The sequence below is a fragment of the Strix aluco genome, chromosome 15 (genome assembly GCF_031877795.1).
Source record: "Strix aluco isolate bStrAlu1 chromosome 15, bStrAlu1.hap1, whole genome shotgun sequence".
NCBI lineage: Eukaryota > Metazoa > Chordata > Aves > Strigiformes > Strigidae > Strix > Strix aluco.
Genome location: NC_133945.1, coordinates 14,986,501 through 15,014,483, shown reverse-complemented (window position 1 = coordinate 15,014,483; position 27,983 = coordinate 14,986,501). Strand labels below are relative to the sequence as shown.

Here is a 27,983-nt window from a genome sequence, read left to right as displayed (position 1 = left end):
ACTCAAGAGCTCCATTTCAGTACTTGATTCTATTTTTATTTCAGCTTTCTAGAAAATGAAGTGCTTTAATAAAAGTCACAGTAAACAGCAGTATCTCACTGTGTGATTTGTTTGTCACGTTGTCTTGTGATTCCTGAGGAGAGACGTGGGAACCGCTCTGACCGCGGCACTGCAGGAAGCCCAGCAAGGCTTTGCTTTCAGCTGCTGTTTTACTTTGTTAAAGTAACACCTGAAAGATGACCATGTCAGGGGCTCTGCGGCACCGGGGTGGCACGTGCAGGAGGTAAACTTGCACTCAAGAAGAAAACCAGAAATGAACCACCAGGTCGACAGGTAAGTCCTTGCTGCTTCCCCCATCTCCAGGCTACCACGCTGCAGGGATCAGAGGAGGACAATTCCCACCACACGAACTCCTTGTTGCCAAATTCAATTCGGAAATGTTGGCATCGGTGTTTGGACACGCTCTGCTGTGACCAGCTGGCATTTGGCAGCAGGGCTGCTCCAAGCCTTCAAGCAGAAGGAACGATGCTCTGCTGCCCAATCCCAGCCAAGTGACTCTCCTGCATCAGCAAGCCTGTGCCTAAGCTGGCTCGCTCTCTTCCTCCGAGCAGCCTGTCCGCTCTGCACAGCGTGGTTCACTCAGGGCCCTCCAAAGCTGACACGGAAAGAGATGGAGTGGGTCTGATCCCCGGCTGCGACCACAGGCAGCCCCCAGGCAGCCGTATGCTCTTGGGCTTAGTGGCATCCCACCTCCTCTTCCCTGCTCCCCCAGTGTCTGGGCACTTGGGGTGACTAGATCCATCTGCTGCCTTGGAGTCCACATCTGTGTCAGAACAGCGTGCAGGTGAGCAGTCCCTAAGGCATTGGCTAAATGCTAAATTTGTTCTGCCTGGAACTTAAGACAAGCTGTAAATAGTTAAGTTTGCTTGCTACCACTTAAATTCTTGCTTGCTGCCCATAAAATCTTGCTGGCTTTTAAAAATGATCTGTATAATCTTTAAGTATGGCAGTATATTTGGGCTCCATTTGTAGTATAAATCAGAAATGTTGTGGTCTCTTTCTTTTGGCCTGTTTGCTTTTATACCATAAAAGCAACAAGGCATTTAAGTTCTGGCTGGCTCATTTTCAGTGGAAAAGTGAGATTTTGGTATCTGGAAACATAATGAAAATGGAATTGCGAAGTTTCCTACAGAAAAAACATGTATCCCAAGTCATCCCTTTTCATCTGCTCACTGCGGTTACAGCTCAAACAAGATTTGGTTGCGTGTCAGGCATTTTAGAGTGAAACAAAGATAACTCCATTATGAGATCAATTATTCCCAATAGTGGTGGGGTTATGGTATGTATACTCCATGAATGAGTCACGCAAGGCCCGATTCTTCCATCAGTCTGTAGAACAGTCCCTTCTGAGCTATTAAGTGTTCCACAGTATCAAATTCAGCTATCTGACCATTTTCCAAGACTAAAATCCTGTGAACATTAAAACAGAAATGTAAGCTTGGGGATATAGCAGCAGCTGTAATAAACTTAGTTATTTCTACTTATTTTAGAAATAATTTTAGTGCATGTTATTCAACCAAGCTTCCCAGCAGCTTTTCAGCTGGGAAACAGCTGTGGGATAGAAGTAAGTTTCTGTTGAGTGACTATTCAAGTACTGAGTTTGTGGGAGGAGAATTTTTTGGCAACTGAGATTGGAGTAAGATTTGTGAACCTGTATTTTAGCTTCACGATTTTAAGATGATGCAAAGAGCTGTAGCCATGGTTTTGCTATCAGTGGGGGGAAAAAGGGGTATGACACAGCATGAAATGCATCATGTGGGACTAAATGATCTTTGATTAACCTATTGGTGCTTGGCTCATTTAAGATAGCTCGTTACGATCTCTATAGCAAAGCTTTGAGGGTTAAACAAGAAAAGGACAGAAATGAAATTGCTGTTCACTGACACTGTGTGGTTCATCTGGTTCACACAGGTTGCCTGTGTCTGTCTTCCTCCTCAGGAAAGTGGCTGAAGAGATTACCTGTCACAGTCCATGATGGTGTTTATCCGGTGAGCTATTGTTAACACTGTGCTGCCTTTGAAGTGGGTCCTCAGGGTGGATTGAATCTGAAGATCAGTTTCAAAATCTACTGCTGCTGTGGCCTCATCTAGAATGAGGATTTTGGCTTTCCGGAGAAGTGCTCTGGCCAGACAAACCAGCTGTTTCTGACCAGTGCTGCAAGTGAGAAAGAGGGATGGTAAACAGAGCAGCAGTCACTTTTTCCTGGGGTCAGAATACGTGATTAATTAGAAAATAGCAATGAAAAGGTGATTGTTCCCTTTCCCTGAAAGGGTGATCGAGGCTGGTGGCACTGCCAATTAACAGCACGAAATAACCTAAGGAAGTGAAGGGACTGTATTACTATAGCACCCTGGAGACCTGCATTTGGAACAGGATTCCAGTGTTTTAAGTGCTGCACAAACACAAGCCACCACAATGATTAAGTCTCAAAGGTCTTCCACTTGGTGTCTTATGATTTGATTTCATGCTGCTAAACAGGACAATAATGCAGCAATTTGCATTTTTTAATTTTTTTTTTTTTTTAATTTATTAGACTCCTTGTCCCGCTAGCTCTCTGTTCTCCTAGCCCACAGGCTGGCACTGCCCTGCCACTGTGTTTCGGCAGATGAGGTACCTTAAGTTTTCCCCTTGGTCAGTGCACTTATATTCCAGCTGATCTGGCAAATCTGCAACAAAGTTCTTGAGCTGAGTCAGTTCCAGAGCTGTCCAGATGTCTGCATCACTGTATTGGTTTAATGGGTCGAGATTCATTCTTAGAGAGCCAGAAAACAAAACTGGATCCTGAGCACAGAGACAGTACAAACAACTCCTGAAATTAATTATAAAAACGAGCTCTCTGGTTTTTCCCTGCTGGGCTAATGTCCTATTGAAGGGAGACTAGCATGGCGTAGAGGTTATTTCCAACTTTGAAATTTCTGAATGTCCTGCCTCTCACAGAATCTATAAATTCTTCCTGGGTGTAAAGACTTACAACACTGCTAAAGCATTTTGGAAATTAATTTCATACCTGGGGAATGACAGTTATCTTGGTTCTAAGGTCATGGAGACCTAGCTGAGCAATATTTAGTCCATCAATTAGGATTGCTCCTTCTGCAGCTTCCACCAATCGCAGCAATCCCACAGCAAGAGTAGATTTCCCAGCTCCTGTTCTTCCAGTTATGCCGATCTGTAAAGGGCAATGGAAAGCTTTTGGTTTTGATGTTGACAGTTTTCTACAGTCAGAAAGACCTATCATGTAGCTCCTCTTGGCCTTTTAAAGAGAGACAGCTTTGCATGGATCAAATCTTCAGAGCTGTTCAAGATTTGCATAGTCTAGGAATACATTCTTAAAGCAAATAATTTATAATTTGTAGTTGTTTCATATGAAAAGGAATCTTGAAAGTCTTTGATGGGAAGAATAACTAAAAGACTTGGCAGCTAGAACAGGGCCTTGATGTGGCACTAGATTTAAAAAGTGAAATTCTTTTGCTGTAACTCTGCTAACCTTCTGTGAAATGAAATGTCATTCAGAAGAATGTCTAGTGTATGCAGCAATCCTGGAAACACTGCTTTGTACTAGAATAGGTGTGCAGGGTGATAGATGGGCTTATACCTTACTGCACCTTTCACGTGTACAAGTTGCTGTACCTTGGCGTAGGGCAGGGACTGTATCTGCCCAGGTCTGATCACTGCAAAGCACTGCTCACACTCTGCAGCTCTTCTGAAACGAGTGGCTCTGCTTACCTTCTCTTGCCCATTGATGGTTAGGTTGACCTGCTTCAGTGCTAACTCCAAATTTGGCCTGTATCGCAAACTATAGTTTCTAAATTCAATTCTTCCTTCAGTGAGCCAAACGTGACCTTGAAGTTTGCCATTCAGAGTCCAGGGTGCCTGAATAGATGAAAACAAACAACAATGTATAAAGCTGATTTAAACTACCAAATCAAGTGGCCATACTGAAAGGGAAAGCTTATGAAGACATCTGTGCCAAATTCCCCCAATCTATTTACTGTTTCAAAAGATAAAAAGGCCTCTCACATTCATATTGCAAATCCTTACTTTTTACTTTATGCAAAGATGCTAATCGTCTTAACTGAAAATGGGGATAAACATTTGTTTGCGTGTCAGAGTTCTGACATTATAAGTGGTTCAATAAAAAAAGATTTATATGTCCCTGTAAACAGGACTGAAAGTCTCCTTTAGTAGGATCTCTGGGCAGTATATGGAGAAATAATTTTAATGATTACAGAACAAAAATGATTGACTTTTAGTGGCATCAGTTATCAGAGAGTTGCATCTGAATGCGTGCAATAAATACATACTCCAAATATGGGCAGAAAATACGGCTCATTCCATGAGTGTTACCAAGTGAAGCTATTTTAATGACAATCTAATGCTTAACTGTCTTAAGAAAATAATGATGATCAGAGGTTATAAAACAAGTCTAGTCAGCTGGATAAAAAAACCAAATGCTGCAGTTTTTTTAAAGGAAACATAACTGGTGTTTTAGAGGGGGAAAACGAGGGGTTTTGTCCAGGTGGAATAGAAAAGTTATTGATTTAGTTCGCAGAGATGTTCACTTCTGCTAGTAAGGTCAATAGTTGGTTAGCTACCTCCTTAGGAGTCCTCAAGTATTCTCTCACTCTCTCCACAGAAACAATATTGTTCTCTATTTCCGTCCAGGAGCGCACCATCCAGTTCAGAACACCAGTTATCTAGCAGAAAGAAACAGAGCATTAGGACAGATAAAATAAGTCTTGACCTACGCTTGTGAGGTACTTGGTACTTTGTCTTAGTGTTTATTTATAAAGACCTCCTCATCAGCTAATTACTTCAGAAATCATCCCTTAAAAGGCTAAAAAATAACCATGGATCCTTGTGAAGGTTCATAAAGCTGTGTTTAAAGAGCCTAGCCAGCTCCGCCCCCCCCCCCCCCCCCCCCCCCAGCTTCTTCTCAGCAAGTTTATAGAGAATGAAATGCTACTGACTTACATGCTAAAAGATAGTGTAACTTTTCTTAGGCTATTGTGTAACTAGTCTACAAGCAGGTAAGACCTTGCTTCAGTTGCTCAGAGCATGCTGTGACCTAAGTATGAGTTCAGATGCAGGAGGAAAATGATGGCTGGTACATGTGTTTGAGGTTCATTCTCTAAGGGGCTGTGTGCTCCAGATGCTCTGGGTTTCAGCAATGACAGGAGGGTTTGGTAGGAGGAAGCATCTAGAAACCACAGAAATAGTTTGTGATTTCTTAGAAATTAAAATGGTAGCAGAAATTAAAATACAAGTTGCTTTTGATGAAAGGCAAGCATGGTATTACTTCAGTGCTGAGTTACCTGAAGAGCACATGAAATGGAGAAGCCAGCAGTTCCGGGACTAAGATGTGTTCTGCCCATTGCTGCAAATAGTGCTGCAAACAGCACGATGCCATTGCCTAGAAACTCCAGGTTTGTAGCAAGCCACCTGCAAGAGATGGAGAGGACAGGGCTGTTGCTAGGTGCCCTCTTCCTTTCTCCCAAGAGAATCCGTGATTGCTTTTGCAAAACACTTGTGGAGCTGCTGGGGTATAGGATGCTCAACAAAGCTCTTGTGCCCTGGTTGCTCTTATCTAGCCACCTTGGAGCTCATGAATGGTGCCAGTCTGTCCAAGCTGGTTGGCTTGTGGTCTCTGCTAGGATTTTCTCCAAGGGCTGTTGGATGAGAGCAGCCACACGCAGTTTCTTGCATGAGTTACATACTCCTCCTGGTCTTCCTCACTTGTGGCTGATGGCTCTATTGTCTGATGGGTTCTGCCTACACCACAGGCCTCATGCACTCTGTCCCGTGAGGATGGGCCTCACCAGGCAGGTACTGCAGCTTCCTGCGTTTTGGGCACCAACTGATACCTCTAGCAGTGTGTCAGTGTGTGTGTGCTGCCATGGGAGCATATGGGTTGTGCGAGGGGCATATTGCCAGAGAGGGGCACAGTGGGAGTGATAATGAAGGAGACTACCCCACCCCAAAACACTGTGTGCTACTGTATCATCTTCTGTGTACCTCCACCCAAGCCCCAAGAGCTTACAGCTTCACTCACCAAGGCCATGGGAATACAGGATCATTTTCTTTACACTGCAGATTTGTACCTGTCAGCAACTGCTCCAGGGAAGCATATTCGCTGATTCTCATCCACTAAAAAATTGCTCTTCAAAATAAACCTCTCCTGGTCCTTGTAAGCACGGATCACGCTGCTCCCTTGGAAGGTTTCTGAAATGTGGGAGTAGATGGGTGATCTGCTGGCAGCCTCTGTGCGTCTCAGCTGGCAGGAGGTGATGACGTAGAAGTGCTGGTACAAAGGGAAATGGAAGGGGAAGTGATTTGGTGGTTTATGCTTCCATGGAGGTGCCCCACAGAAAATGTGGGCAGGGCTCAACAACTGCAATAGTACGTACTCTCCTGGTGTTACAAAACCTAATGTGCAGGTAGGAGATGTCCTTAAAAGGTGAGGTAGCATTTCTGCCTGTGTTATGTCCTGTCTTCATTAAGAATAACCCCATGGTTAGTTAATGCAAAGAAGCCGGGGTACTCTGAACTCACAAAGCCTCTAAACTTGCATTTACTTTCTCCTGTAGACCAGCCCTTTGCTTGACGGAGAACAGAGGCACGCTTGCGCCCTTATTTGCCCTTCCCTCATGTTCAGTCTTAGCTGGCAAAGTATTTGAGGTCTCAGACCCCAATGGGAGAGCTGCATGGCATATGTGGATATATTAAAAAGCAGTGAAGGAATTCTGGAGGAAAGAAAAAATGCCTTTGGTCTTAATATTCCATTTAAGTAATGGAGAGAAAGAATTTAGCTCTAGGTGGGACTTGATCTGGACATCAGAAAAGCACAAGCCTCTGTGAGGTCTCTGGGATGCTTTGGAAGGCTGAGGTGATGTGGGAAGAGCCACTGACATTACTCTTGTTCAGATGCAATTCGAGGTGATGAAACTAGTTTCTGCATGACTCTGTTCTTAAGAAATGGAAGGAGGCTTTCTGCAGGGACACGGCCATGCTGCTTCAGCCTCTCCTGTCTGTGTATCTCTGTGAGCTCCTACCTGGAATACAGCATAAAGAACAGTCAAGGGCACTATGGCCATTGCTGCTCTTGGTGTAGCCACTATAATCACAAGGTAAATCTCCAGCAAGTTGAACAAGAACCCCAGCAAGGACTTCAGCTTGTCAGGGATGACAGAATCAATAGCATCCATTTCTCTGGAGAAGCGGTTCAGTAAGTTTCCAATGGGTGTTTGCTCGAAGAAGACCATTGGGGATCTAGCAACGTTCCTCAGCAACTGCAGAAACAGCTTGTGCGATGCTAACACACCACCGAGAAGGACTGCTGCTGTGGAGGCAAATCTGCCAAGGGCTGTAATATAAAAAATAATAATTTTTACTAGGTCTGAACAAACTCATCTTGGAGTTCTACTTTGCAAGATTATGATTTTTACTTAGTACTGTGATTGCTATACTAGTTGAAAGGAGCTGACTTTCTCTTCGGTAGCAATTAAGCCAAACCTCAGAGCTGCAGGGTAAACTACCCTTTCTGTAGGGTAGTTACAGAGGGGTGGAAGACCTTCTAAGCAAGCTTGACGGGGGCCACAGATTCAGCAACTTAAACACACAGGACAAATCCTTTATTCTTCACAAAATGAGCTTGACTGGAATGACTTTGAATTACTCAAAGTCTTGGGTTTCCTGCCTCCAGATTCACTGTCAGCACAGAAGGGTACCCAACCCTTCCCACTCTTTTCAACTTGTTCCAATGTTTCTCAATCTTTTGTCACTTGGGCTGAGATTTTTCCAGATTTGATTTCTGTCCTAAAACAAGTGGTTTATTTTTTTAAAGGGTGACCAAAAGAATTGTGGCCATTTTAAAAGAGTAAGATTTAAAGAAATGTAGAATTCCGTAAGTTCCTTTTTTTCTCTCAAAAGACCTCAACCAAGATTTAATTCAGCATGGAGAAGAGCCACCACTTGCACTTGGATACAATTCATTTATATTGGAGGAATGGAAAGGGATAAGAGGAAGAAAAATAGGCAGATGATGTTGGATACAAGGGGGCAGGATAGAAAAATAAGGATGTTCTAGTTCTTCCATTGCTGAATGTTTAAGGGCTCAGGTTATTTAGTTCCAGCAGGAAATATAGAGGAAGATGCTGTTCATCATGGTCTGCTGAAAGGCTCAGGAGAACTCTTCTAGCATACCATGAAGTAGAATTTCAGGCAGTAACACTGGAAATATTGTTCAGATCCCTTAGAAATCCTCTGTGCGTCAGAGCCTGTAGTTTTAGATCCCATGCCAAACCTTTAGGGCTGGTGCCAAAAGCCCAGGAGGCTAAAAGCCCATGGGTATGCACTTGTTTATATTCTGAGAAAACATCCTGGACATGGGAAAGGAAGATGGAAATACAGAGAATTAGGTGAGCAAGTTAAATGAACCTTGAACAACTCCTAGTGCACCAAAGACTCCAACTCTCAGCTCTGTGTGCTGTTGTGTCCCGTTGTGGACAGGGTCATCTGTCCATATGCTGAGCCAGTAACCACGAGAAAATGACACAGCTTGCTGACATGTGAACGACAGGATGATGTACACACACAGTGGTAAGCCTGTCGCCTTCAGGTAGGCTGCGTAAATCGAAGTATTAACCTAGAGCAAAACAGTTGGGGAGAAATAGGAGAGGTTGGGAGGATCAAGCTTGTTAGCAAGGAAAACCAGCTCTGAAACAAGGAATGATTTATTATAGTGTATCTACTTGGTTATCTATCATGGGCCATAGGAACCACGTTAATTCTTTTTTTGTTTTCCTCAGGGATGAATAATGAAGCCATGCTTAAATAAATCCATGGTGTTAACGAGTGATTATTATCAACTGATGAATGTTACTGCAATAGGCTCGTGTTACTGGTGGAATACAGGTAAGGCTTATGCCAGGCAGTGGTTTTCATTTGTTCTTGGTGTGACTGAGAACTATCATGTATCCCACTGACTGCTCGTGTGAGTAACTGCTGATCAGCAGAGGTGAGATCCCAGTCTGGCTAATACTGTGCTTCTCTAGGGGAACAGCTGCCTCCTTTGGGGTGTCCAACTTCCTACTCCCATCTCAGTTACCAGTGTGTAGCTTCAGCAGTTCGTTTCCTCCCCATGTTTTACTGCTGCTACCATGTTCCCTGAATATACACCTCATCTGTGCCTGACTCCTCGTAGCTGGAATCCCACACCTGCTTCTTTCCTTTCACAGTACCCTCCTTGCCTCAGGCTTTTGAGGTGTTTCCCTTGGGCAAGATGAGAACAGTGATGTGCCTCGTTGCCCCTTCCCACTAGCCTCAAGAGTTTGTGGACAGACTCAAGATTACAAGTTCCTTGTAATCTATCCTCTTCTGTCCCTTACCACCACCTCACCCTGATTGCCTCATTGCACTCTCCACCTTCAGGTCAACTCTTGAACTGGGATCTCTCTCCTCAAGTGGTTACAATTTTTTTCCCCCCTCTCATTTCCATAATGTGCTCTTTGCAATGTACGTGCATTATTCCTATTTTGGAACCAGTGCTTAGATCAGGGATCCAGGGAGATACAGTTTGCATAGAAGGTGCTACGTAAAATAATGCTGAAATGACTTTGTCTCAATCTGTAGGGCAAACTTGTACTGCTCAGCTGACTTCCCTGGAGCTGCCCTGGTTGAACTTAGGCAGTGAGCTGACCTGCCTGCCGTGAGTGGGTCAGTAATAAACCCATGGTATGTGTCTTTGCCTTTAGAAGAAGGTGCTGTGCTTACCCTGCCACGCTGAGTTTTCTCTCCCTTGGTTAATCTTCCTTCGGTGGCTACAGCAGTGGTACAGTCTTGACTTACAGGAATAGTCTCCCTTCCCCTAGCAGATGATTTGACTGAATTGTCACTTCTTAAAGAAAACAAAAATATTTTCAATTTTTAGCCAAGGCAGTGAGTATTTTAAAGCTGGATCTCCTTACCCATCCATCCCTATATTCATGCCTATTTTGAGGGCTGCAGTTTTCAGGGTCCTCCAGAGTGACCCCAACCATTGTCCATATTTACCCCAGGGACTGGGCTCTGTCAGGCTATTAACAAACAGAAGCTTTCAGCATTCATTAGCTGTGGCTGGATTGAAATGAGTCAGACCTTACAGCCCCACTGGGAAGAGAACAGCAAGCCTTGTACATGTGGTCTGGAACAAATTCTGTCTCCTTGTGAAATAAGGAGAAAAATGTTAGTCAACCTCCATATTCAAGAGCAGTTTCTTACCTATTCTTAAGGTTTGCTTGTTTACTCTTATTAATTTACAGATCAATCCCAAACCTGTATTGTACTCAGTAAGAACCTTCATGTAGGCTTATATGGGTTTTTGGAGCAAGTTCTTCAGTGTCTGAGACTTTAAGCTTACCTAAAGAGCTTCTCCTGTGATGGACCATTTCTAGAAGTGATGGTGTCTTTGGTGTCTCCTATAGCTGTCAAATAAATGCATTTTTTTCCTAAATGCTTTAGAATCCCGTTTTGTCCTGTATAGCCTTTGAGAAACTGATAATACGGAGGAAAGATTAATTACAAAGAGTTGTTTCTAAGGGTAGAAATATCAAGGTGAGGCTTGAAGAATAGCACATATAGTTGGTAATTCTGTTTACTGCCTGATTGTTGTCTACTAAGATGGAACTGTTTATTCAAGAACTGATTTTGAGGTGATGAGTCAGCTAATTTGACAAGCATAATTTTTCCCCATACAAAGCGACAGCTTACTGTGATTGGATGTCAGCTTTAGAAGTCCATAATAAAATAAATGTAAGACTGGCTTTTCCAGTTTTGTTCTCTTTTCCCTCTTCCCAACTGTGAACAGCAGCAGACCCCCTTCCCCTACCAGTTCTTCAATGTTAAGTATAATATTAAGGAAACAATTGACTGATAGACCTAGGAAGAATGATTCCAACTCATTTGGGTTACCTGGAAAACTAGCACCTGCCTTCTCTTCTGGAGTAAAGTGTGAACGAAGAAATTCTGCAAAGGCCCCATTTCTCTGTAGAAGTTCTTGGTAGGAACCAACTTCTGAGATCATTCCATCCACCAGAAAGACAATGTTGTCCACTTGAGGCAAAATGTTGATTGTGTGAGTCACCAGCACACGAGTCTGGTTGAATAAAGAGGGAATAGTTACAGTTGTTCTGGTGTTTCCCTGCTCACTCGAGCAGTTGCAGTCAGCTGTCTTCTGAAGAAAGACATGTACTCAGTGTGAGCTATGATTATTACTAACTTGGAGATATTTTTGTTATTTATTCCCATCACTTCTGACTGTCTTTTTGCTGAAGTTTATCTTTGCAGCACAGCTTTGTGCCCATTTTGAAAGTGCAGAACTCGAGAGCAGAGGGGTGAATCAACTTGCTTTGTGTCACGCACACCATAAAAGAGTGAGGATGGGAACTGAAGCCTGAAGTCCCAGGCTAGCAGCCTGTATGTAGGAGGACCTTTTGCTTGGCTCACTGAGTTCCATGTTGTTGGTTGCCCTCAAGCTGAAGCTCTTAAGTAGAATGATGTTAATTGGAGAGCATGTCATATTTATTGTCACCGATATCAATACTTCAGGATTAAATTTGTGCCTGAAAACTTCATCAACCTGAGTGGAGTTAGAGTGCAGCTCCTTTTCATTTCAATTTCTGAGCATATTTGCATGGATAATTACATGTAGGAAAGGACATAAGAAAAGTAGTTTTTCCCTAGATAATATATTGGCATGTTCTATATTTCTAATATACAATCAAGCCCTCTGAGTACTGCTTAAGTCCAATACATTCTTTCTTCACCAGTCTTTCTGTTTCAATACAATAATTACATTCTGATACTTACAACCTCCACATGAAGAGAAAGGTATTTGTAATCAGACATGGCTGTTTTAATTGGACTTTCTAATGAAAAAAATTACCTATTTTCTTTCTACAATGTGAAATTGAATCAAGTATTTGTAGGTAGTTTATACCGTGAAACAGAGGCTGTCCTAGCATCCCATCTCATGTAACCACATTTATTATCCAGATTGCTTGAGAGCAGAGAAATACCAAGGAAAACCAAAACACAACCAATGCAAAAAAGAATGGAAGAGAGGTGTTTAAGATGGATTTTAAGACTGAAGTTTAAATTATGAACATCTGGGTGATTAGAACTGTAAAGGCATCACTGAACTATTCAAAAGTGATGGGATTAAACATTTTGATAAGATACAATGAGCTGGAAGAGATCAGACAGTAAATCTCAAAAAGGAAGAAGGATAATGTCAATGGAAGACCAAAGAACTATAAACTTGCTGTAGAAGGCTGGAACTAGGCATGTGGTTTGCATGAGGATAAAGACAGTCTTTCAGGAGAGCTTAACTTTTCAATCTTTCTCCTCCTAGGTGAGACTCACTGCAGGACTTCCATCTGCTGTGTGGACTGCAGAGGTTACCCATTCCACTTCCACTGTTGCTAACAGTAGTACCTGCTGTGACTAGCAAAAAGTAATTTGGGAGCCTTTGATAAAGTGAGTAACCCACATTAATGGAAACATTTCAGGGGCCCTGATAATTAGATACATTTTGCAGTCTTTTACAGTTCAGGATTTATAACACACCTTGTCCTTCAGTAAGCCGTTGGGTCCAAGAACATGTTCAAAAATGTGCTGTCCAACATGGGCATCAACAGCTGAGAGGGGGTCATCAAGTAGGTAAATTGAAGCATTTTGGTACACGGCACGAGCAAGGTTCACTCTTTGCTTCTGCCCTCCAGATATATTTATTCCCTGTAAAAATGCATTGACACTGTTTATTCCAAAGCTACAGTATATTTGCCAACTGTTGGCTCCATTTTACACTAAGGTTTTATGACTTCCTTATTTTTAAATCAGTGCCTCTCCCTCGCTCCAAACAGGGCTCTTGAGATGCAGAGGCAGATTCTCTTGAGCAACTCCAGTCTCATGCAGAAGAGGACATAAAAATGACCTGGATTTGTTGATTTTTGTCTTAAGCATCTCTCATATCTCTGGTTAGGTCAAGAGGTGGGCTTCAGACCCCATTAAATCACGTCCTGACTTCTCAGAAATTACTAAGCACCTGCCTCCTGCAAGTTTAGTTCTTTTGTAGGTGTTTTAAGCAGGTCACCCAAAGCTGTAGCTACTCATGGAAAAGTTGGCCAAAATATGAACCCAAGCCAGTACCTTCTCTCCTATTTCACTCTTCTGCCCTGCAGGGAAGCTCTCCAAATCAGGTTGCAGTGCACAAGCATCTATCACTCTGTTGAACCATGTTTCATCTATCTCTTTCCCAAAGAGAATATTATCTTCCACTGAAGCATTTTGTATCCAAGGTTGCTGGGGGACATAAGCTGCAGTGTCCTATGAAAATGGAAGTGGAAGAATGTTAACAATCTTCTTCATAAGCTCACTTTGACACTGTGGGAACCCATCTTTGAAAAAAAGCTCTCCCAATTAGATTTATAGAAATCTGGAATGATCATCACCATTGATGGGTCTCAGAGGACTTTGCAAAATATGAGTCTGCACTCTCATTATCTTATAGAGGAGGAAACAGAGGTACAAGTACACATTGCAATTTACCAGGATGCCTTCAGCTCACTGTCAGAGTGGGAAATGGAACTGGATCTTTGAAGTCCTGTTCCAGTTCCCATTCCCAAGACCAGGCTCATCTGAGAGCTCTTAAGCACCTTCAGATAATTAAATGCGGGCTGCTACATACAGCTTTTGTTAAAATTCAGCAGTAAATGGGTTTTCATCAAATACCTGATGCCTTGGTTAGTACCTTACTGTTCCTGAAGACAGCCTAATTAGAAGCAAATGCTCAGAGGAAAATTTACCTTCATGGTCACGCAGCCATCTGTCTTCTCCAGCTCACCAAGTAATGCTGACAGCAAGGAGGACTTTCCAGCACCCACCTGGCCAACCACAGCAAGCAAGGAGCCTTGAGGCACCATAAGATTTATGCTATAGAGAAAAGATTAGTCTCTTATCACCTTTTAGATACACTTTTCTGAAAAGAAAATGACCAAAATTATTGCTGTTGTCTTGCAGCAATAAAAATGTACCAACTGAACCCACTGATTTCATACCGAAGCCTCAGTTGCACAGGGTTACTCTTCCCGTCATGCTGACTTTTTGCAGCAGAACAGGACTCGTCCCTGCAAAGACACCTCCAACCAGAGAGTCTTCATCCACATCCCAATCTGAGTTTCAAACCCAGATGCCCACTCTGGAGACAGGCTAGTCCAAAGCACTGCATATAAAACATTCCTGAACATCAGAACTTTTCAACACTCTTTCTTCTCTCAAACTGCAATGCCTTTTGAAATAAGCATGTAGTGATGTCATATATTATATCTGCATACCACCAATTCTACTTTTTTGACTTAAATTACTGTAATTTCATATTTGAACAAGAAAATTGTGTAAAGAAAGCAGTCCCCATATATTAAGGCAACATCCAGATATAGGCACCTTCCCCATTTATGTATTCCCAAGCATAAAAGCAAGATTACATTTTGTCTGACTTTGTTATTTTCAGAATTCAACATTAACTATGAAGCAAAATCAGAAGCCTCTAGATATTCCACACTGGTTTCATTTAGGCCCTGAGGAATTAGTTCATTCAGCATCCCCTCAACCTACAGAATTGAGATGACTAAGGGTAAGTCTGTACCTTCTAAGACAAGGAGAAGTTTCTTTGCTCCAGCAAAAAGTCCCATTTCTTATGGTGATACTTGCCTGTACTAAAATATGAGGAGAAATGGAACACTTGTAAATTCAAAGGTAGGTACAGAAACATCCCTATTTATATGACTTTATGTTTCAGTGTGTATTTATATTACATAAAATGAACCTTAAGTATGAAAAGAAGGTGTTAATTACCAGATTAGATTTCATTGTTAGAAATAAATAGGCATGAAAGATAAAGTGACAGTAAGGGACAAACATTTTTCTCTCGACTATGGTAGGCACCCTAAGAATGGAAGCTGAACAATGGAAGCTATTCCTCTTATAAGACAACAACGCTGACACAAAAGCTCACCACAGTCAGAAGTGTTTCTGCTTGAGCTCTCGGGATTCAGTTCTTCCAGATTCAGAAAAGCTGCTAAGCGGTTTAAAGAGACTTTGGCCTGAAATGAAGAAGCACACAAAAGCATAAGATTTAGAATAGAAGGGTGGTAAAACTCAAAGTGAAGACTCAACTAGAAGACCCACTTAAAATGTTGACTAGGTGCTGTGTTGCAGATGCTGTAGGCTTAGATGGACAAATGCAGCTCTTTCTTATGTTAATTACCTTTCTTTCCACTTGGCTTAGCAAAAAACCATATTCTTCCCTGTGTTTTGTTTTCTGTTACACAGTGAAATTGGTGCTTTTTTCTCCAGTTCATCCTGCAATCTTTCCAGTGATTGTTTCTGTACATGAAGAGCTGTGGCAGTTTACTTGGGGTGCAAGAGGGAAATGAATTTCCCAATTACTTACTGGACAATGACTTGCTTTTTTCTATGGCCTGGGCTAGCAGGGTTTCCCCTGATCTCCCGTGGAGATTTTGCTCCATCTGTTCTGATTTCTGTGATTAAAAACAGAACTGGAAGCACCTCTGAAATCTAATGGTGCTTGTGATTGGTGCCAAAAGACTTGGTGGCTATTTTGTCAATATGTGGAGCCTTTCTGAAAAACAATGCTACAAAGTACCTTCAGCTGCAAGTCCTTGCACTTCACTGTTTCACAGAGCAATTAAATAGCTAGCCCTGACATTCAAAGCCCTAAGAAATCCCTACCTTTACCTGTTAATGGTGATATATAAAAAAACACTTATGGCCAAAGAAAGAGGAAGGTAGCCTGCAATTAACCTGGACAGCAGCATTTATGGAGAATGGCAGGAAGGAGTGCGCAGTGTTGAGAATGTTGATCAGTGTTAAAGATACAAAGGCCTTCTGAGCATCCAGGACATGTGTGTTATCCACCAGGGTGTAGACAGCAAACATGACAAAGGCAATCTGAAAGGGAGCAAAAGAAAAGCAAACCATTTGCTTCAGACAGGGAAAAGAATGGTTCAAGGATTGACAGGCCCCTTCCTAAAGACTCTGGAACCCACTTAGTTAAGTCCAGGCTATCACCCACACACATCCTGCAAATATCATAGGCAAAGGTCTTGCATGTTGGTGACAAAACCAAGTCTGATCACTTGACGTTTGTTCTGCTTTAAGGAAGTCTTGGTGCTACAACCACAGCAAGGTGAAAGCACAGCCATTTCCCATTGAAAACACACATGGCTGAGCTGCAACAGCAAGTGCAAAAGCGGCTTGTGCAGATACTGACTGCCATGAACTCTGTCTAGCTTGGAGGTCTCCAGGTAGTTCTTGCAAAGCAGGCTGTCTGCCTGGAGCACACTGCCAGACCAGATGACTTGTCCACTGAACTCTTAGGACAGTGTAAATGTCTGTGTGGCTGATTCTACCAGGGCTCAGCAACTCCTGTGAGACCACCATCTCCTCCAGGCAGATAGCTGTCCCACAGGAAAAATCTGTCCAGACAGGAGTACAAAGAGAAATGGAAGTAATAGCACATGTTTTATGTAGGAAGGTGAACCACTCACCAGGAAAGTTGATGAATGGAAAGAAGCTAGAGATGCTGCAAAGAGAATCTGAGATCTTTTTAGGGCTTGAAGTTCTTGCTTCCGGATACCAAACACTTTCTCCATGAATGTTTTCTCCCAGCCATACAGTTTGATTACTTTAATGTCACTGAGAATGGCATTGGTGAGTTTGGCCCGCTCATCTTTATGTTTCATCTGGGTCTCCTGTAATAAATGTTTGAGTTTTATCATTTAATAGGTTGAATGTTTAACAGTGCAATTATTCTGAAAAAACACCTTATCTTTGCCTATGAATCCTGAATAAATTTCCCTGCAGTTGAGTTGTGTATACTGTTTTGCTTATGAATCTTCTAGGCTGGGAAATATTTTGCTGGCAATACATAAACCCCACAGAAGATGTGGGCAAACAAGGTAAAAGATGGGACATGCAAGATCTTACTCTAAACTTCAAGAAACTTTGCAGGCTTTCAATTCTTCTATGTTACTTCAGACAGTCATGGTCAGCATGAATAATAAATGTTAAGCCATCACTTGAATGTTTAATGTTAGTTACTTTTTGCTTAGTTTTTCTTTTTTTTTCTTCTTTTTCTTCTTTTTCTAATGTTAGTTACTACTTTTTTTTTTTTTCCCCTAGCATGCATGCCTACTGTAATAATCAGTAGCCTTGGGTTCCATGTGATCCTTTCCTGGAAGAGCATGGCAGCCCTTAGCTTAGATTTAAAAGCAGTATCCTAGTATAATTCAACTCAGTAAACCACTTCATTTTTATGAAGCAAAATGTACCTGAAACTGACTCCGCTTCTTGGTGATCATGAAATTCAGAGGCAAAAGAAAAAGGAATACAGCAATCGAAGTCAAGGCTGATGGCCCAAGAAGCTGCCAGGAGTGAAAAGGAAAGAGGAAGAACTTCTGATGATTACTAGAAATGACTGTTTTCCATTCCTCTTCGCTCACCTTCCCTCTTGCTTGAATTTAGGCCTAACACCCCTAGCAGCTTTACTCTAATCTTGCCTTTGCCTTTCCTGGTAATTGTGCTCCTTAAGTACTGTGGATTGTTAACTCTGCAGGCAGGGTAACTCCTGTCATCACACTCTGCTGAATTTATTTGCTTCCCTTTTAGGAACTAGATTAGTGCTGAAAGCGATCCAGAAGCACTCTGGCAATTCCAAGTCATTTCTGTTTCTGCCCAGCTGTCCTTGGATGGGTTAAGGAGGACATCTTGTGGCTGGCATAAGTAAGTGACCCAAAACAAAACCAGATTTTGTTTAAAAAACAAACCCAAACCCTCAACAAACTATTCCTGCAGCATAAATAACCCAGCTTGTCTGAATTTATGTCAACTAGTGAGATGAAATGGTAGCATTATACTGTGCCACGTACTCTTGGGACAGCTCTTGGATACCAGGGCTCGTAATGATTTGCATCTCATAATAGAGAGCTTTTTTCCTCATGGTTTAGTTATTTCTCTCTACAGACGGCTTACATTTGCTAGAGAGGTGAGTGCTGGTATACACAGACAGATAAAAGTATTCTCTACACAAATGGTCTATAAACACTAGCAAACAAAGTGTTAATTATGCAACCACATTCAGCTTGTCAACATCGCTAGAAAAAAGGATGATGATCATCCACGTGTGCCAGGCAAAAGCCACAGTCCATCCTGGTAAGCAAAGGAAGGTCTCAAAGGCCTCCGGAAAGCTCTTGGGAATCAACTGTCTTTACAGTGCTCATACTTCCATTTGGTGTGCTGCCAAAGACAGGGACTAAGAAATAGGGCTTTATCCTACCGACAAATACCATACACTGAATTAAGGGGGGAAAAGGATCTTTTAGATTATCACCCTTTATTTCTAATTCAGGTTTTTCTCTCTCCTTGATAAAATCCTTGATACCTGTGAAATTAAATGTATCCAATAGTCTTTTTCAATATCATATAACTTTGCTTCAAACTGTTTCACTGATCTTGTGGCAATCAGGCTTCAGGATGATGTCAAGTATTTCAGACCCTTTCCCTCTATGTTCTGTAATTATGTTAAGGAGCTGGAACTGGACTCTCAGCCTGCACTGGGCCACCACATTTTGCTTGAAAAGAGAGGTGACAGAGGAAAATCTGAGGCAGAAGTTTATCAGTCAGCTCAGAATAATCATACTCACAGTCTTTTCCCTAAAAGAGGCTGGATGCTGAGTACACAGGTGAGAAGATGAAGTGAAGGAGATCAGGTAAGGATTCTATACCAATAAAAATATCTTTTAAAAATAAAATTGAATCCACCATGCTACAGAACTAAAAAATATATGTCAATTTCAGGTTATTCAAACCAGCAAAGCTCTAACCAGAATTTTGAAAACTTCTTTTCCCTAGACGTAGAATAGAAAGGGGTTGGTAAGTACTGTCATCATACTTTACCTGCCACAAGAAGACAAAGCAGATGATAATCCGAATAGGAGCAAGCCAGGTCCCATTAAAATAGATAATCAGATCCATTAGCTTTTGGACATCAACAGATACCAGATTAACAATTTCACCTACTGTTGCTGCTTTCCTTGATGCATTTGACATAACTAGGATCTAGACAGGGTAGAGAACAAAGGTGGTGTCAAACAACAGCTTTGGTCCAAAAAATCAAACAAATTTCTTCTCCTTATAAAGAAAGAAAGAAAAAGAGATGGAGAAAAATGTCAAATCCTAGATACTGAAAAGATGCTGTTGCCTGGGATATGTGACTTCACTTTAAGATGAAGAATGTACTCCTTTCCCTAACCATAATGTATAGCATAAACAAGTTTATGTTGCTTTTTCCTTTTCTTGGCTTTTCCTTCAGAGGTAAGATCTGAAAAACAAATAGTAAAATACCTCCCACGTACTGTTCAGAGATTAATATTGCACAAAATTACATCCTAAAAGTAGTTTGTAGTAACAGCGCCCCTGATATTAAGAATGTATTGTACCATTACTGTACCAACAATGTCATAGCTACTAATGTAGGGCTAGAAAAAAATGAAGCTGGAAAAGAAGCTACAGACTCACCTTCCTGTACACAAGCCCTGTTACTGCAGTTTTCAGTCTCAACCCCAGAACAAGACACATGTACATATATCGTTGTTCAAACAGAGTCTGGAGACAAGCCAAAAGGAACATAGTGAAGGCATAGAAATAACCATGCCAGCTAGGTGCTTCTTGATCCTCAATGAACTCCAGGAAAAGGCTGCAAGACAGGAGCAGTATGTTGATGAATCCATGTAGAACTGATTGATTCCACGTAGAACTCATGCACAAATACAGGCTGGGCAAGGAGTGGATTGAGAGCATCCCTGCGGAGGAGGACTTGGGGGGGTTAGTGGATGGAAAACTGACTATGCGCCAGCAATGTGTGCTCACAGCCCAGAAAGCCAACCGTGTCCTGGGCTGCATCAAGAGAAGTGGGGCCAGCAGGGCGAGGGAGGGGATTCTCCCCCTCTGCTCTGCTCTTGTGAGACCCCCCCCCTGCAGTGCTGTGTCCAGCTCTGGGGCCCCCAGTGTAAGAAGGACATGGACCTGCTCGAGTGGGTCCAGAGGAGGCCACAAAGATGATCAGGGGCCTGGAGCACCTCCCCTGTGAGGACAGGCTGAGAGAGTTGGGGGTGTTCAGCCTGGAGAAGGCTCCATGGAGACCTTAGAGCAGCCTCCCAGTACTTAAAGGGGGCTACAGGAAAGCTGGGGAGGGACTTTTGATCAGGGAGTGTAGGGATAGGACGAGGGGTAACGGTTTTAAACTGAAAGAGGGTAGATTTAGGTTAGATCTAAGGAAGAAATTCTTTACTGTGAGGGTGGTGAGACACTGGCACGGGTTGCCCAGAGAAGCTGTGGCTGCCCCCTCCCTGGCAGTGTTCAAGGCCAGGCTGGATGGGGCTTTGAGCAACCTGGGCTAGTGGAAGGTGTCCCTGCCCATGGCAGGGGGGTTGGGACTGGATGATCTTTAAGGTCCCTTCCAACCCCAACCATTCTATGATAAATAGCAGACCCACAAAAATGCAGAGACACCAGGGATTTTCCTGTATTCTCTCTGGCTGATATTTATCAGTAAAATAGTAGAAGAGTTGGAAAAACTGCTAAGTATCCTATATCTTATAATATCCTGATTTTTGACATTGACAATTGGTTTTGAAGCAATCTCTGATCTGAGCATTTTCTCAGGGGAGATCTCACTTTCAGTGTTAAGGATGGCTCCGAAATTTCATGAATTTGTCAGAAATATGCAAATTGGGAGCCATAATCTAAGGAAGTCATTGACATTTCCAGATCTTCTCTTAATGACTAAGAAGTGATTTTTGCCCTTGAAAATACACTGTAATGCAGGTTTGTGTTGTACCAACACAATCCATAAAGCATTATGTCAGCTGACTAAAGGAACTATTTAAGATGTGTAGGATGTACAGCTGTGCACTTTATAATTAGTTATACAATTTAGAAATAATTACTTATATAATTTATAAATAATAGGAGCCTTAAGACTACAGCGAGTGGCTGACAGCCTGTGCAAAAGATGGCATATGCAGAACCATCAAATAACTCACTCTTGTCCTCATAAAGCTGTCAAAGGCTTAGTGCAGCCTGTCCTTTCTGTTGTTGGAATACAGCAGTGGAGAAAGTGTGCCCAGCTCTAGACAGGGGTTTAGATTTTTTTCCTGCTGAGTTGACTGTGGGCTTAGCACAAACAATAATCCATCTCTTTTCATCAGCAATAGGAGATTTCAAAAGATAAGCCTTTGCGTGCCCACCTCTGTGGGTGCTGGCATACACATCTCTGTGTGAGCTCACACACACAGTCTTGTATGTGTGATAGACATATGATATAAAAATGAACATACCTCAGTAACTTTGGGATGGAGAACAAGAAGACATCACAGATAACTAAGCAGACGGTGCTGAGAAGGAAATAGGTTCCAAACATACTCCAGAATGCTCTCAGTAAGGGCCCACTCTGACTGCGCTCTGATTGCAGTAGAACCTCTGTCTCTTCAGCTTCTGCTATGCCAGTTTCACTCTTCTGACCTTTTTTAAATATAGCAGACTCCCTTTTTCTAAAGAAAGAAACAATGAGAAAGCTAGCCACGATTGGAGAAAGCTTGGGAATCTCGTGCTTTCAGAAAATCATTAAGTATCTCACACTGGGTCTCATGCCATATCCAGTATAAATGCTCATCAAAAAATAATCCCTCTCACAAAAAGTTTAGTTTCATGCTTCCAGGAATGGAAGGATGTTCATCAGATTTCAACACTTAAAATCAGATTTTGCACAAAGGAACTCACTCACTCAGTGCTCACCCACTGAAGAGTAAAGACCCTCAAGTTTTCATAGCAGAGTGTTACTTGGACCATTTTATATACACTATCCTTTTCTTCTTGTTGTTTAACGGACAAATAATTCAGTGGGATTGAATCTTCCAACTATTCTCTTGTCCAGGTAGGATGCACCTAGCAGAGCTTACATTCAGAGCCTGAATATGTGCTGAAGCATCTGTCTAGCACTCTGTGGGGAATGCAGGGGATCACAGCCTGTTCTGAGATGGCACACCAGCACCTGTGAGTGTATTTGCTTCTATGATCTAGAGGCAAGGGAGAAACTGCCCAGCTGAGCCCATGACATGCTCTCTTGATCAAGTACTCACTGCTGGGTTCTGCTGTGACACTTCTTCCACTCTCTCTCAGCCCAGGCAACAATTTCTTCAGAGGAGTCCTCTTTCCTCACTGGCCACAAGTCATCCACCCCCAAGGACTGCTGGTAGCCTTTCCGGATGAGCCTGGAGAACACACGAACTGCTGTAAGGTAAGCATGGAAGGATTGGTTGTGCACATAACATATTTGAAACAGATGGACTTTAAGTTAGTGCACCACAGTGAGCACACAGGAATGAACTTACACTACTCGGGACTGTCCTTTCCCAGAATGAATATGAATGTTCAGGAACAGCAGTTTTGCTTCAAATCCCTATGCTATCTTCTGTCAATATAATGAGGATTTTCAAGTAAGCTCTAATTTCTAGTCCATACTGAGAGGTGGGTCTTGGGCAGTGGGGGACAAAGTTCAGTTTAACTTTGTGGCAGTGAAACACAGATGAGGCTTTATCATAGTGGACATTAGGCCTGAGGTATGTAACAATTTTTCTTCTGAATGCTAAGCAGCAGGCTGGGCCAATGTCTTCATTCGCTATTTTCCCGTTGCCCAGCATTTGTCACAGGAAGGTCTGGCTGGCAGACAGGGCTGTGGTTGGTGTACGGTGACCTTTTGAGATTGTCGAGGTCTATTTCAAGATTGGGAGGGCACTGGAAGGGAATTGGAAGGGACTTGAAAGGGGGAAGAGAATAATCTAGAATCACAAATTTGTGTTTTGAACTACTTTTCTCAAATTAAATTTTTATAATTTGATCTTGTAAGAATACTTCAAGTCCCCAGAGAAAGAATTTAAATCCCCACCACATAAGCTAACTTGGGCGCTGAGTATTTCCTACTGGCTGTCATCTACACCCTCCCTTATGCTGCTGCTTTTTTCTGATATTCTAGCAAAAACATGTTTTTCCTGTGTTTTCTTACCCAGAGAACCACCAGTATGTGATTTTGGAAAGAAAAGAGCTGCTGGCTTCTGGACACTCATTCTGATGGGAGGAAAAAACATGGGTGATATTTATACATAGAAATGGGCATGTGTCAGATGAATATAATCCCCTTCTGTGCTTCCCCAGGAAAACAACTCAAAAAGTTACGCACACCCATTGACACTAACAGTGTAACCATATTGTGGAGGATCAATGGGATTGGGAGACTTTGGAGACTTAGACTTTGAATAATGTCTCAGATGGAGGAATAAAGAGTATCATTCTTCATACCCGAAGACAATTATTTTCTGAAGCACAAAGCTCTGCCATACTCGTACCTCAAACAGAGTACCGCTGCACAGAAGAGCAGGGGAAGCAATATAAGCCCTATCTACTGGTTTCAATGAAAATAATCATGAGTATGGATAGAAGAGTTTTTTAGTTTTTTAAAACATACATAAAGTGACAGAGTACTCTTATTCCAAATTCTGCTGGTTACCTTTTAAAACTGTCATCCTTTATACAGAATGGTGCATCTTACATCTCCCAGATACTCATATTCCTGTGTATACCCATAAATTTAAATTCTTGTTTGAGCAATGAAGCAATGCATTATGAAAATCTATGTTATACTTACAGGATTGTTGATAGCTTTAGAGAAGAAGGGAGGGTGATCAACCAAGCAAAATAACACAAGTTCTCCTAGCACCAGGCTAGCATAAAGATAAGTTGTAATGTGGTGGAAATGGTCTTCCAGGAAGCCCTAAGAAACAGAATACTGTTGAGAATGAGGTAAGAACCTTAACATGAAATCGGTGGAGAAACATAGCTTCTCATGTCCTACCAGCCATAAGCTCTGAGTTTTGGTTCAAAACATGAGGTGCATTTATTTAAACTGTAGTTATGTAGAGCTACTTAAATAGATAAGTCCCCAAAATATCAGAAAATACTAAGTAATGGACACATTTATTATTTATAGTGACAGTTTTATCATGAGGCTTCATAGCAGTCTCATGAAGTCAGACGTCCACATTGCATCATTATTCAGGGAACTTTGGGTGCTCTGAGGGATAGAAGTTCCTTGCTCACCTAGTGGGATAAGTTGTTGATATAATAAAAAACCTGCCCGCTTTTATTATAAATGGTGTGTCTAAGGGGCTCCATGTGGGGTGCTCTGATTAATTTTGTGAATGAGAAAAACCAAGGAAAAAGTCTGAGTATTTTTGGAAGCGTATTTTGGTAGCAAGAAGTGGCAAAGTGTCATTTCTACAAGAGGCCTGGTGCCTGAGTATCATTCAACACAGCAGGAACAAGTAAGTTCCCAACTGTTTTGTTTAGTGACTGTTTATTATTCCCCTATTACTTAAACACACAGGTAGCACAAACTTTTGTTTATTCCTTTTTGTGATGGAAAGGTACAACTGTTCACCTGGGGAAAACAGCCACTGACAGTAAGTCTCAGATGTGTAAACCCAGCCAGCACTCCTCCACAAATAAACGTTCACCACAAATACTCAAATTATAAAAATGTTTATCAACATATTTATGCTGATACAAACTCTGGCCTAAGGCCATTTTTTAGTGACAGCGTTTATGTTCATTTTGCTTTTATTCATATATGAAGTTTGCTGAGCTCTCAGAAAACCACACTATGTCTACATTGAAAGGCATAACATTGATGGAGATGACAAAGTGTCATCAATCATTTTTCACAGCACATATCTTAAGAGAGGAATTTGCTTCTCCACCTCCCAATTAATGAGGCAAAAAGAGCCCTGTTGTTTAGAGACTTCATCCCCTGCACATTAAAGATATGTGATTTCACTTACTCTTTCCAGGGCATGTTGGACTTTGGAACTAAACATCACAACTGCAGTCATGAATGAGAGCAGCCAGTAAATCAACAGGACACCTGAAGACTGGATGCCCATCATTCTTTCCACTTGGGTAAGGAACATGGCAAGGATCTGTGAGGAAGTATAAATTTTTGTCCAAATAAATAGCTGGTAATGGAATGCCAAACATTATTATCAAATTAATGGATACAATAGAGAAAAATCAGTTAGTTGCCTGACCAAATATTTCAAGATGTTCAGAGCTGCAGTATTGTTCCTAAAAGGCTAAACTGCAGAGCATTATATGCAATTTTGCAGTCAAGAATGCCTCTCCAGAAAGGGCAAGTAATGAAACTACAAGTGGACCATCAGGCTGGGAGGATCTAGGCTATGAAGATGCAATGACAGAAGAGGAGGATAAGCACTTAGGTTGAACAGAAGTCCCATTTCATTCTAAACCATAGTAAATTGCATACTGTGGTTATGAAAAACTAGATCTTGTCTTCTTGTTGTGAGACCTCTTTCTAACCTACTGCTACCTCCGCTCTTGCGAGCTGTACTCTGCCCACAGGGCTCTATACGGTAGCTGTAGACCCAGTGGTCTGCCCCAACTCCAAGCCCCTCCTGCATCACGCAGCAGAAACTCACAAAATGAGTCTCCAGCCTTGTACTCCCCATCAGCTCTCTTTGTGCTCAAAGATACTGAGAAACGTGGGAAATACAAGATCTGCCCCCGGAGGCCTAAGCTGAGCCACATGCAGCCAAAACAAAGGAAGAATTACCATTGTGATTCCCACCACAGCAGGGCCGATGAAGAATGCCGGAGCCCGTGGGATTCCTTGGCTTACTTCCCACAGTACAAAGAAGACATTAGAAAAACAGAGCATTACCAGGATGCATCCAAGGACCTGGGGCAGAGACAGCAAACACATGATGGAATGGACTGAAATGATGATGGAACAATCTACCGAGCTGAATGCTCCAAGCAGCCTGGGTGGCAACACTGGAGAGGTGGAAGCACAGATTTGGGACAGAGTGTGTTACGGGAAGTAGTGGGGAACCAAACAGAAGTACAGGCGAGAAGATCTTATGACAGTTCTTCCTAAAACTTTACTTGATTTATACTGACCTACTTTACCTCAGTCAGTAAACATCAAAGCAAACACAGAAATGGATCATCAGAAGAGAGTTAATGATTTAGAAAAATTAAGTTCTGTGATGTTAGGATCAAACCCCATCCTCCACTCTTACCATTTTGGCTTTGAAGACGTGGGACATCCTGATATAGCCTTTGTTTTTGTGTCGAAGATACAAGTAGTAGAAAGGAAAACAGATCCAAAGATAGGCACAAGGTATCCAGGCAATAACTGTAGTCTCAAAGCACCAGGTAAATCTTGGGGTGTTTGTATACCACGTCTGGTTCCAGTCCTGTCACAGAATCAACACAGAAGTGAAACAGTAAAGCTAATGTATGCAGAATTTCACCAGCTAATGCAACAGGTGAGATCTACTCTAATGTTAGAGGAATTTGATTTATGGTTTCAAATGTAAAAAACAGTTGGCAACAGAGGGGCTGCTAAAGAATAGGAAGGTGTCACAGGTGAGGGAGGGAGGACTCAGCAGTAGCATTTTGGAGGAAATGGAAGTAGAGAAGGAGAAAAAAAGGTTGGAAAAGTAAAAGATGCCAAAGGAAGGCATCATCTATCACAACTAGAGAGAAAAATAAAAGAGAAAAATTAAGTTATTGAATATGGAATGAGAAAAAGTAATTTGGGAATAAAAAAGATTATTGGCATTTGGGAACGATCAGAATAGTCAGTAGGGAATGACCTGTAAAATGGAGGTTAGGAGGAAAGAAGTATCCTAGTGCATGAACTACATCACGACTGCATTTCCTCAGCTGTATTTATAATCTGGTTGTAATTTTCTGACTGAACAAACACTTAGATCTCATCTGCTAACATAGTAGCAAACTGTAAATGAACAGGCGAGGGTATGTTTTCTTCAGCAGCTTGTGGAGGTGGTTCAAGTCCTTTATGTGGAAGATACGATGCAAAGCAAGGCTAGGGGAAAGGAATCACTTGATGAAAAGAGGAAGCAGATAACTGCTCACAATTATGGGAGTTTATCAGCCTTGGAGATGGAAAGCCCTGTGAGCTGGACTGATCAACTCATTAGAGCCCTTTTAAAGGTATTTCCGTAGCGGGTCATCCAGCAGATAGTTTCTCAAGACGCTAAAGGGACTAATTCCAGCGCCCTGCCAGCAGTGCAGCCGGCCGGCACCCCCCCACGCCGCTCCCATCCAATTTACTGTAACTGGATAAAGACATGACTGTCCTCCATTTGGGTGAAAACTTGTGTCTGGGAGGCAAAGTCCATCACAGCAGGCACCCCTCCTGGAAACAACTTCACTTTACAGCGTGTCACCCGCCTGACTCAAGCACCGCGCCGGCACCTGCTCGGCGGCAGGAGGGTCCGTGGGTCGGTGTCGCCCCGTGGAGCGGCTCCCCCGGCCCCACGCAGGAGGAGCCCGCGCACCCCGCGGCGGGGCCGGGCGCCACCACAGCTCGTTCCCCCCGCGGGCTGCTCGCTCCCGGCCCCGCTCTGACCGGGCCTCCGAAGGGGCGGCCCGGCAGCAGGTCGGTGCCGCGGCGCTCGCTCGCTCACTCACCCAGAGCCCGGCGGAGCCCTCCCGGGAGCCGCACAGCCCACCGCCCGCCGCCATGGCGCCCGCCGACCTGCCCCGGGAGGTGGCGGGCGGGGCGCCGCCGGGGCGGCCGCCTGTAGCCCCGGACCCTCCGCTCGCTGCCCCGGGGCGCGCCTCAGCGCCGGCGGGCCAGGCGCTTCCTCACCGGGCTGCGGCCGAGAGCCCCGTCCCGGCCGGGCGTGGGGGGGAACGACTGGCGGGAGCCC

At 42.8% G+C, this 27,983-nt stretch overlaps 1 protein-coding gene and 2 long non-coding RNA genes across 5 annotated transcripts; 2 read left to right on the top strand and 1 right to left on the bottom strand.

Annotated features, from left to right (window-relative positions):
- Window positions 1-14: 14 nt before the first annotated feature.
- On the bottom strand, window positions 15-27,833 carry ABCC6 (ATP binding cassette subfamily C member 6). Of its 3 annotated transcripts, XM_074840330.1 has the most exons (31): window positions 27,742-27,833; window positions 26,322-26,498; window positions 25,853-25,978; window positions 25,065-25,202; window positions 23,873-23,998; window positions 23,234-23,295; window positions 22,311-22,442; window positions 21,510-21,722; window positions 19,690-19,867; window positions 19,069-19,230; window positions 17,445-17,537; window positions 16,662-16,865; window positions 15,916-16,062; window positions 15,107-15,194; window positions 14,738-14,807; window positions 13,899-14,025; window positions 13,243-13,419; window positions 12,661-12,828; window positions 11,005-11,188; window positions 10,454-10,517; window positions 9,829-9,952; window positions 8,494-8,701; window positions 7,110-7,420; window positions 6,159-6,358; window positions 5,373-5,499; window positions 4,653-4,754; window positions 3,784-3,930; window positions 3,068-3,226; window positions 2,675-2,841; window positions 2,020-2,214; window positions 15-1,470 (listed from the first exon to the last, which is right to left on the bottom strand). In XM_074840330.1, exons 1-31 carry the CDS (start codon window positions 27,793-27,795, stop codon window positions 1,362-1,364), a joined length of 4,539 nt encoding a protein of 1,512 aa, XP_074696431.1. In that variant the 5' UTR covers window positions 27,796-27,833; the 3' UTR covers window positions 15-1,361. The 3 variants fall into 3 exon arrangements, with proteins under 3 accessions (XP_074696431.1, XP_074696432.1, XP_074696433.1); XM_074840331.1 differs by lacking the exons at window positions 8,494-8,701; window positions 9,829-9,952; window positions 10,454-10,517; XM_074840332.1 differs by lacking the exons at window positions 25,065-25,202; window positions 25,853-25,978; window positions 26,322-26,498; window positions 27,742-27,833 and having other exon boundaries at window positions 22,311-22,461; window positions 23,873-24,404.
- LOC141930051 (uncharacterized) lies at window positions 12,072-17,410 on the top strand. Its single transcript, XR_012625190.1, has 3 exons — window positions 12,072-12,570; window positions 14,603-14,725; window positions 17,296-17,410. It is a non-coding gene; the product is annotated as an uncharacterized LOC141930051 (long non-coding RNA).
- On the top strand, window positions 21,688-23,314 carry LOC141930050 (uncharacterized). Its single transcript, XR_012625189.1, has 3 exons — window positions 21,688-22,224; window positions 22,351-22,468; window positions 23,238-23,314. It is a non-coding gene; the product is annotated as an uncharacterized LOC141930050 (long non-coding RNA).
- Window positions 27,834-27,983: the final 150 nt, after the last annotated feature.

What these genes read in the sequence shown, in the direction of transcription:
- ABCC6 (XM_074840330.1), bottom strand. Translation starts at nt 27,795, where the DNA reads ATGGCGGCGGGCGGTGGGCTGTGCGGCTCCCGGGAGGGCTCCGCCGGG. An exon ending in CCATAAATGCTGCTGTCCAG is followed by an intron (nt 15,195 to 15,915) that starts GTTAATTGCAGG and finishes TCTTCATTTCAG; the next exon opens with GCCAAAGTCTCTTTAAACCG. An exon ending in TCACAGGAGAAGCTCTTTAG is followed by an intron (nt 9,953 to 10,453) that starts GTAAGCTTAAAG and finishes GTTTTCTTTAAG; the next exon opens with AAGTGACAATTCAGTCAAAT.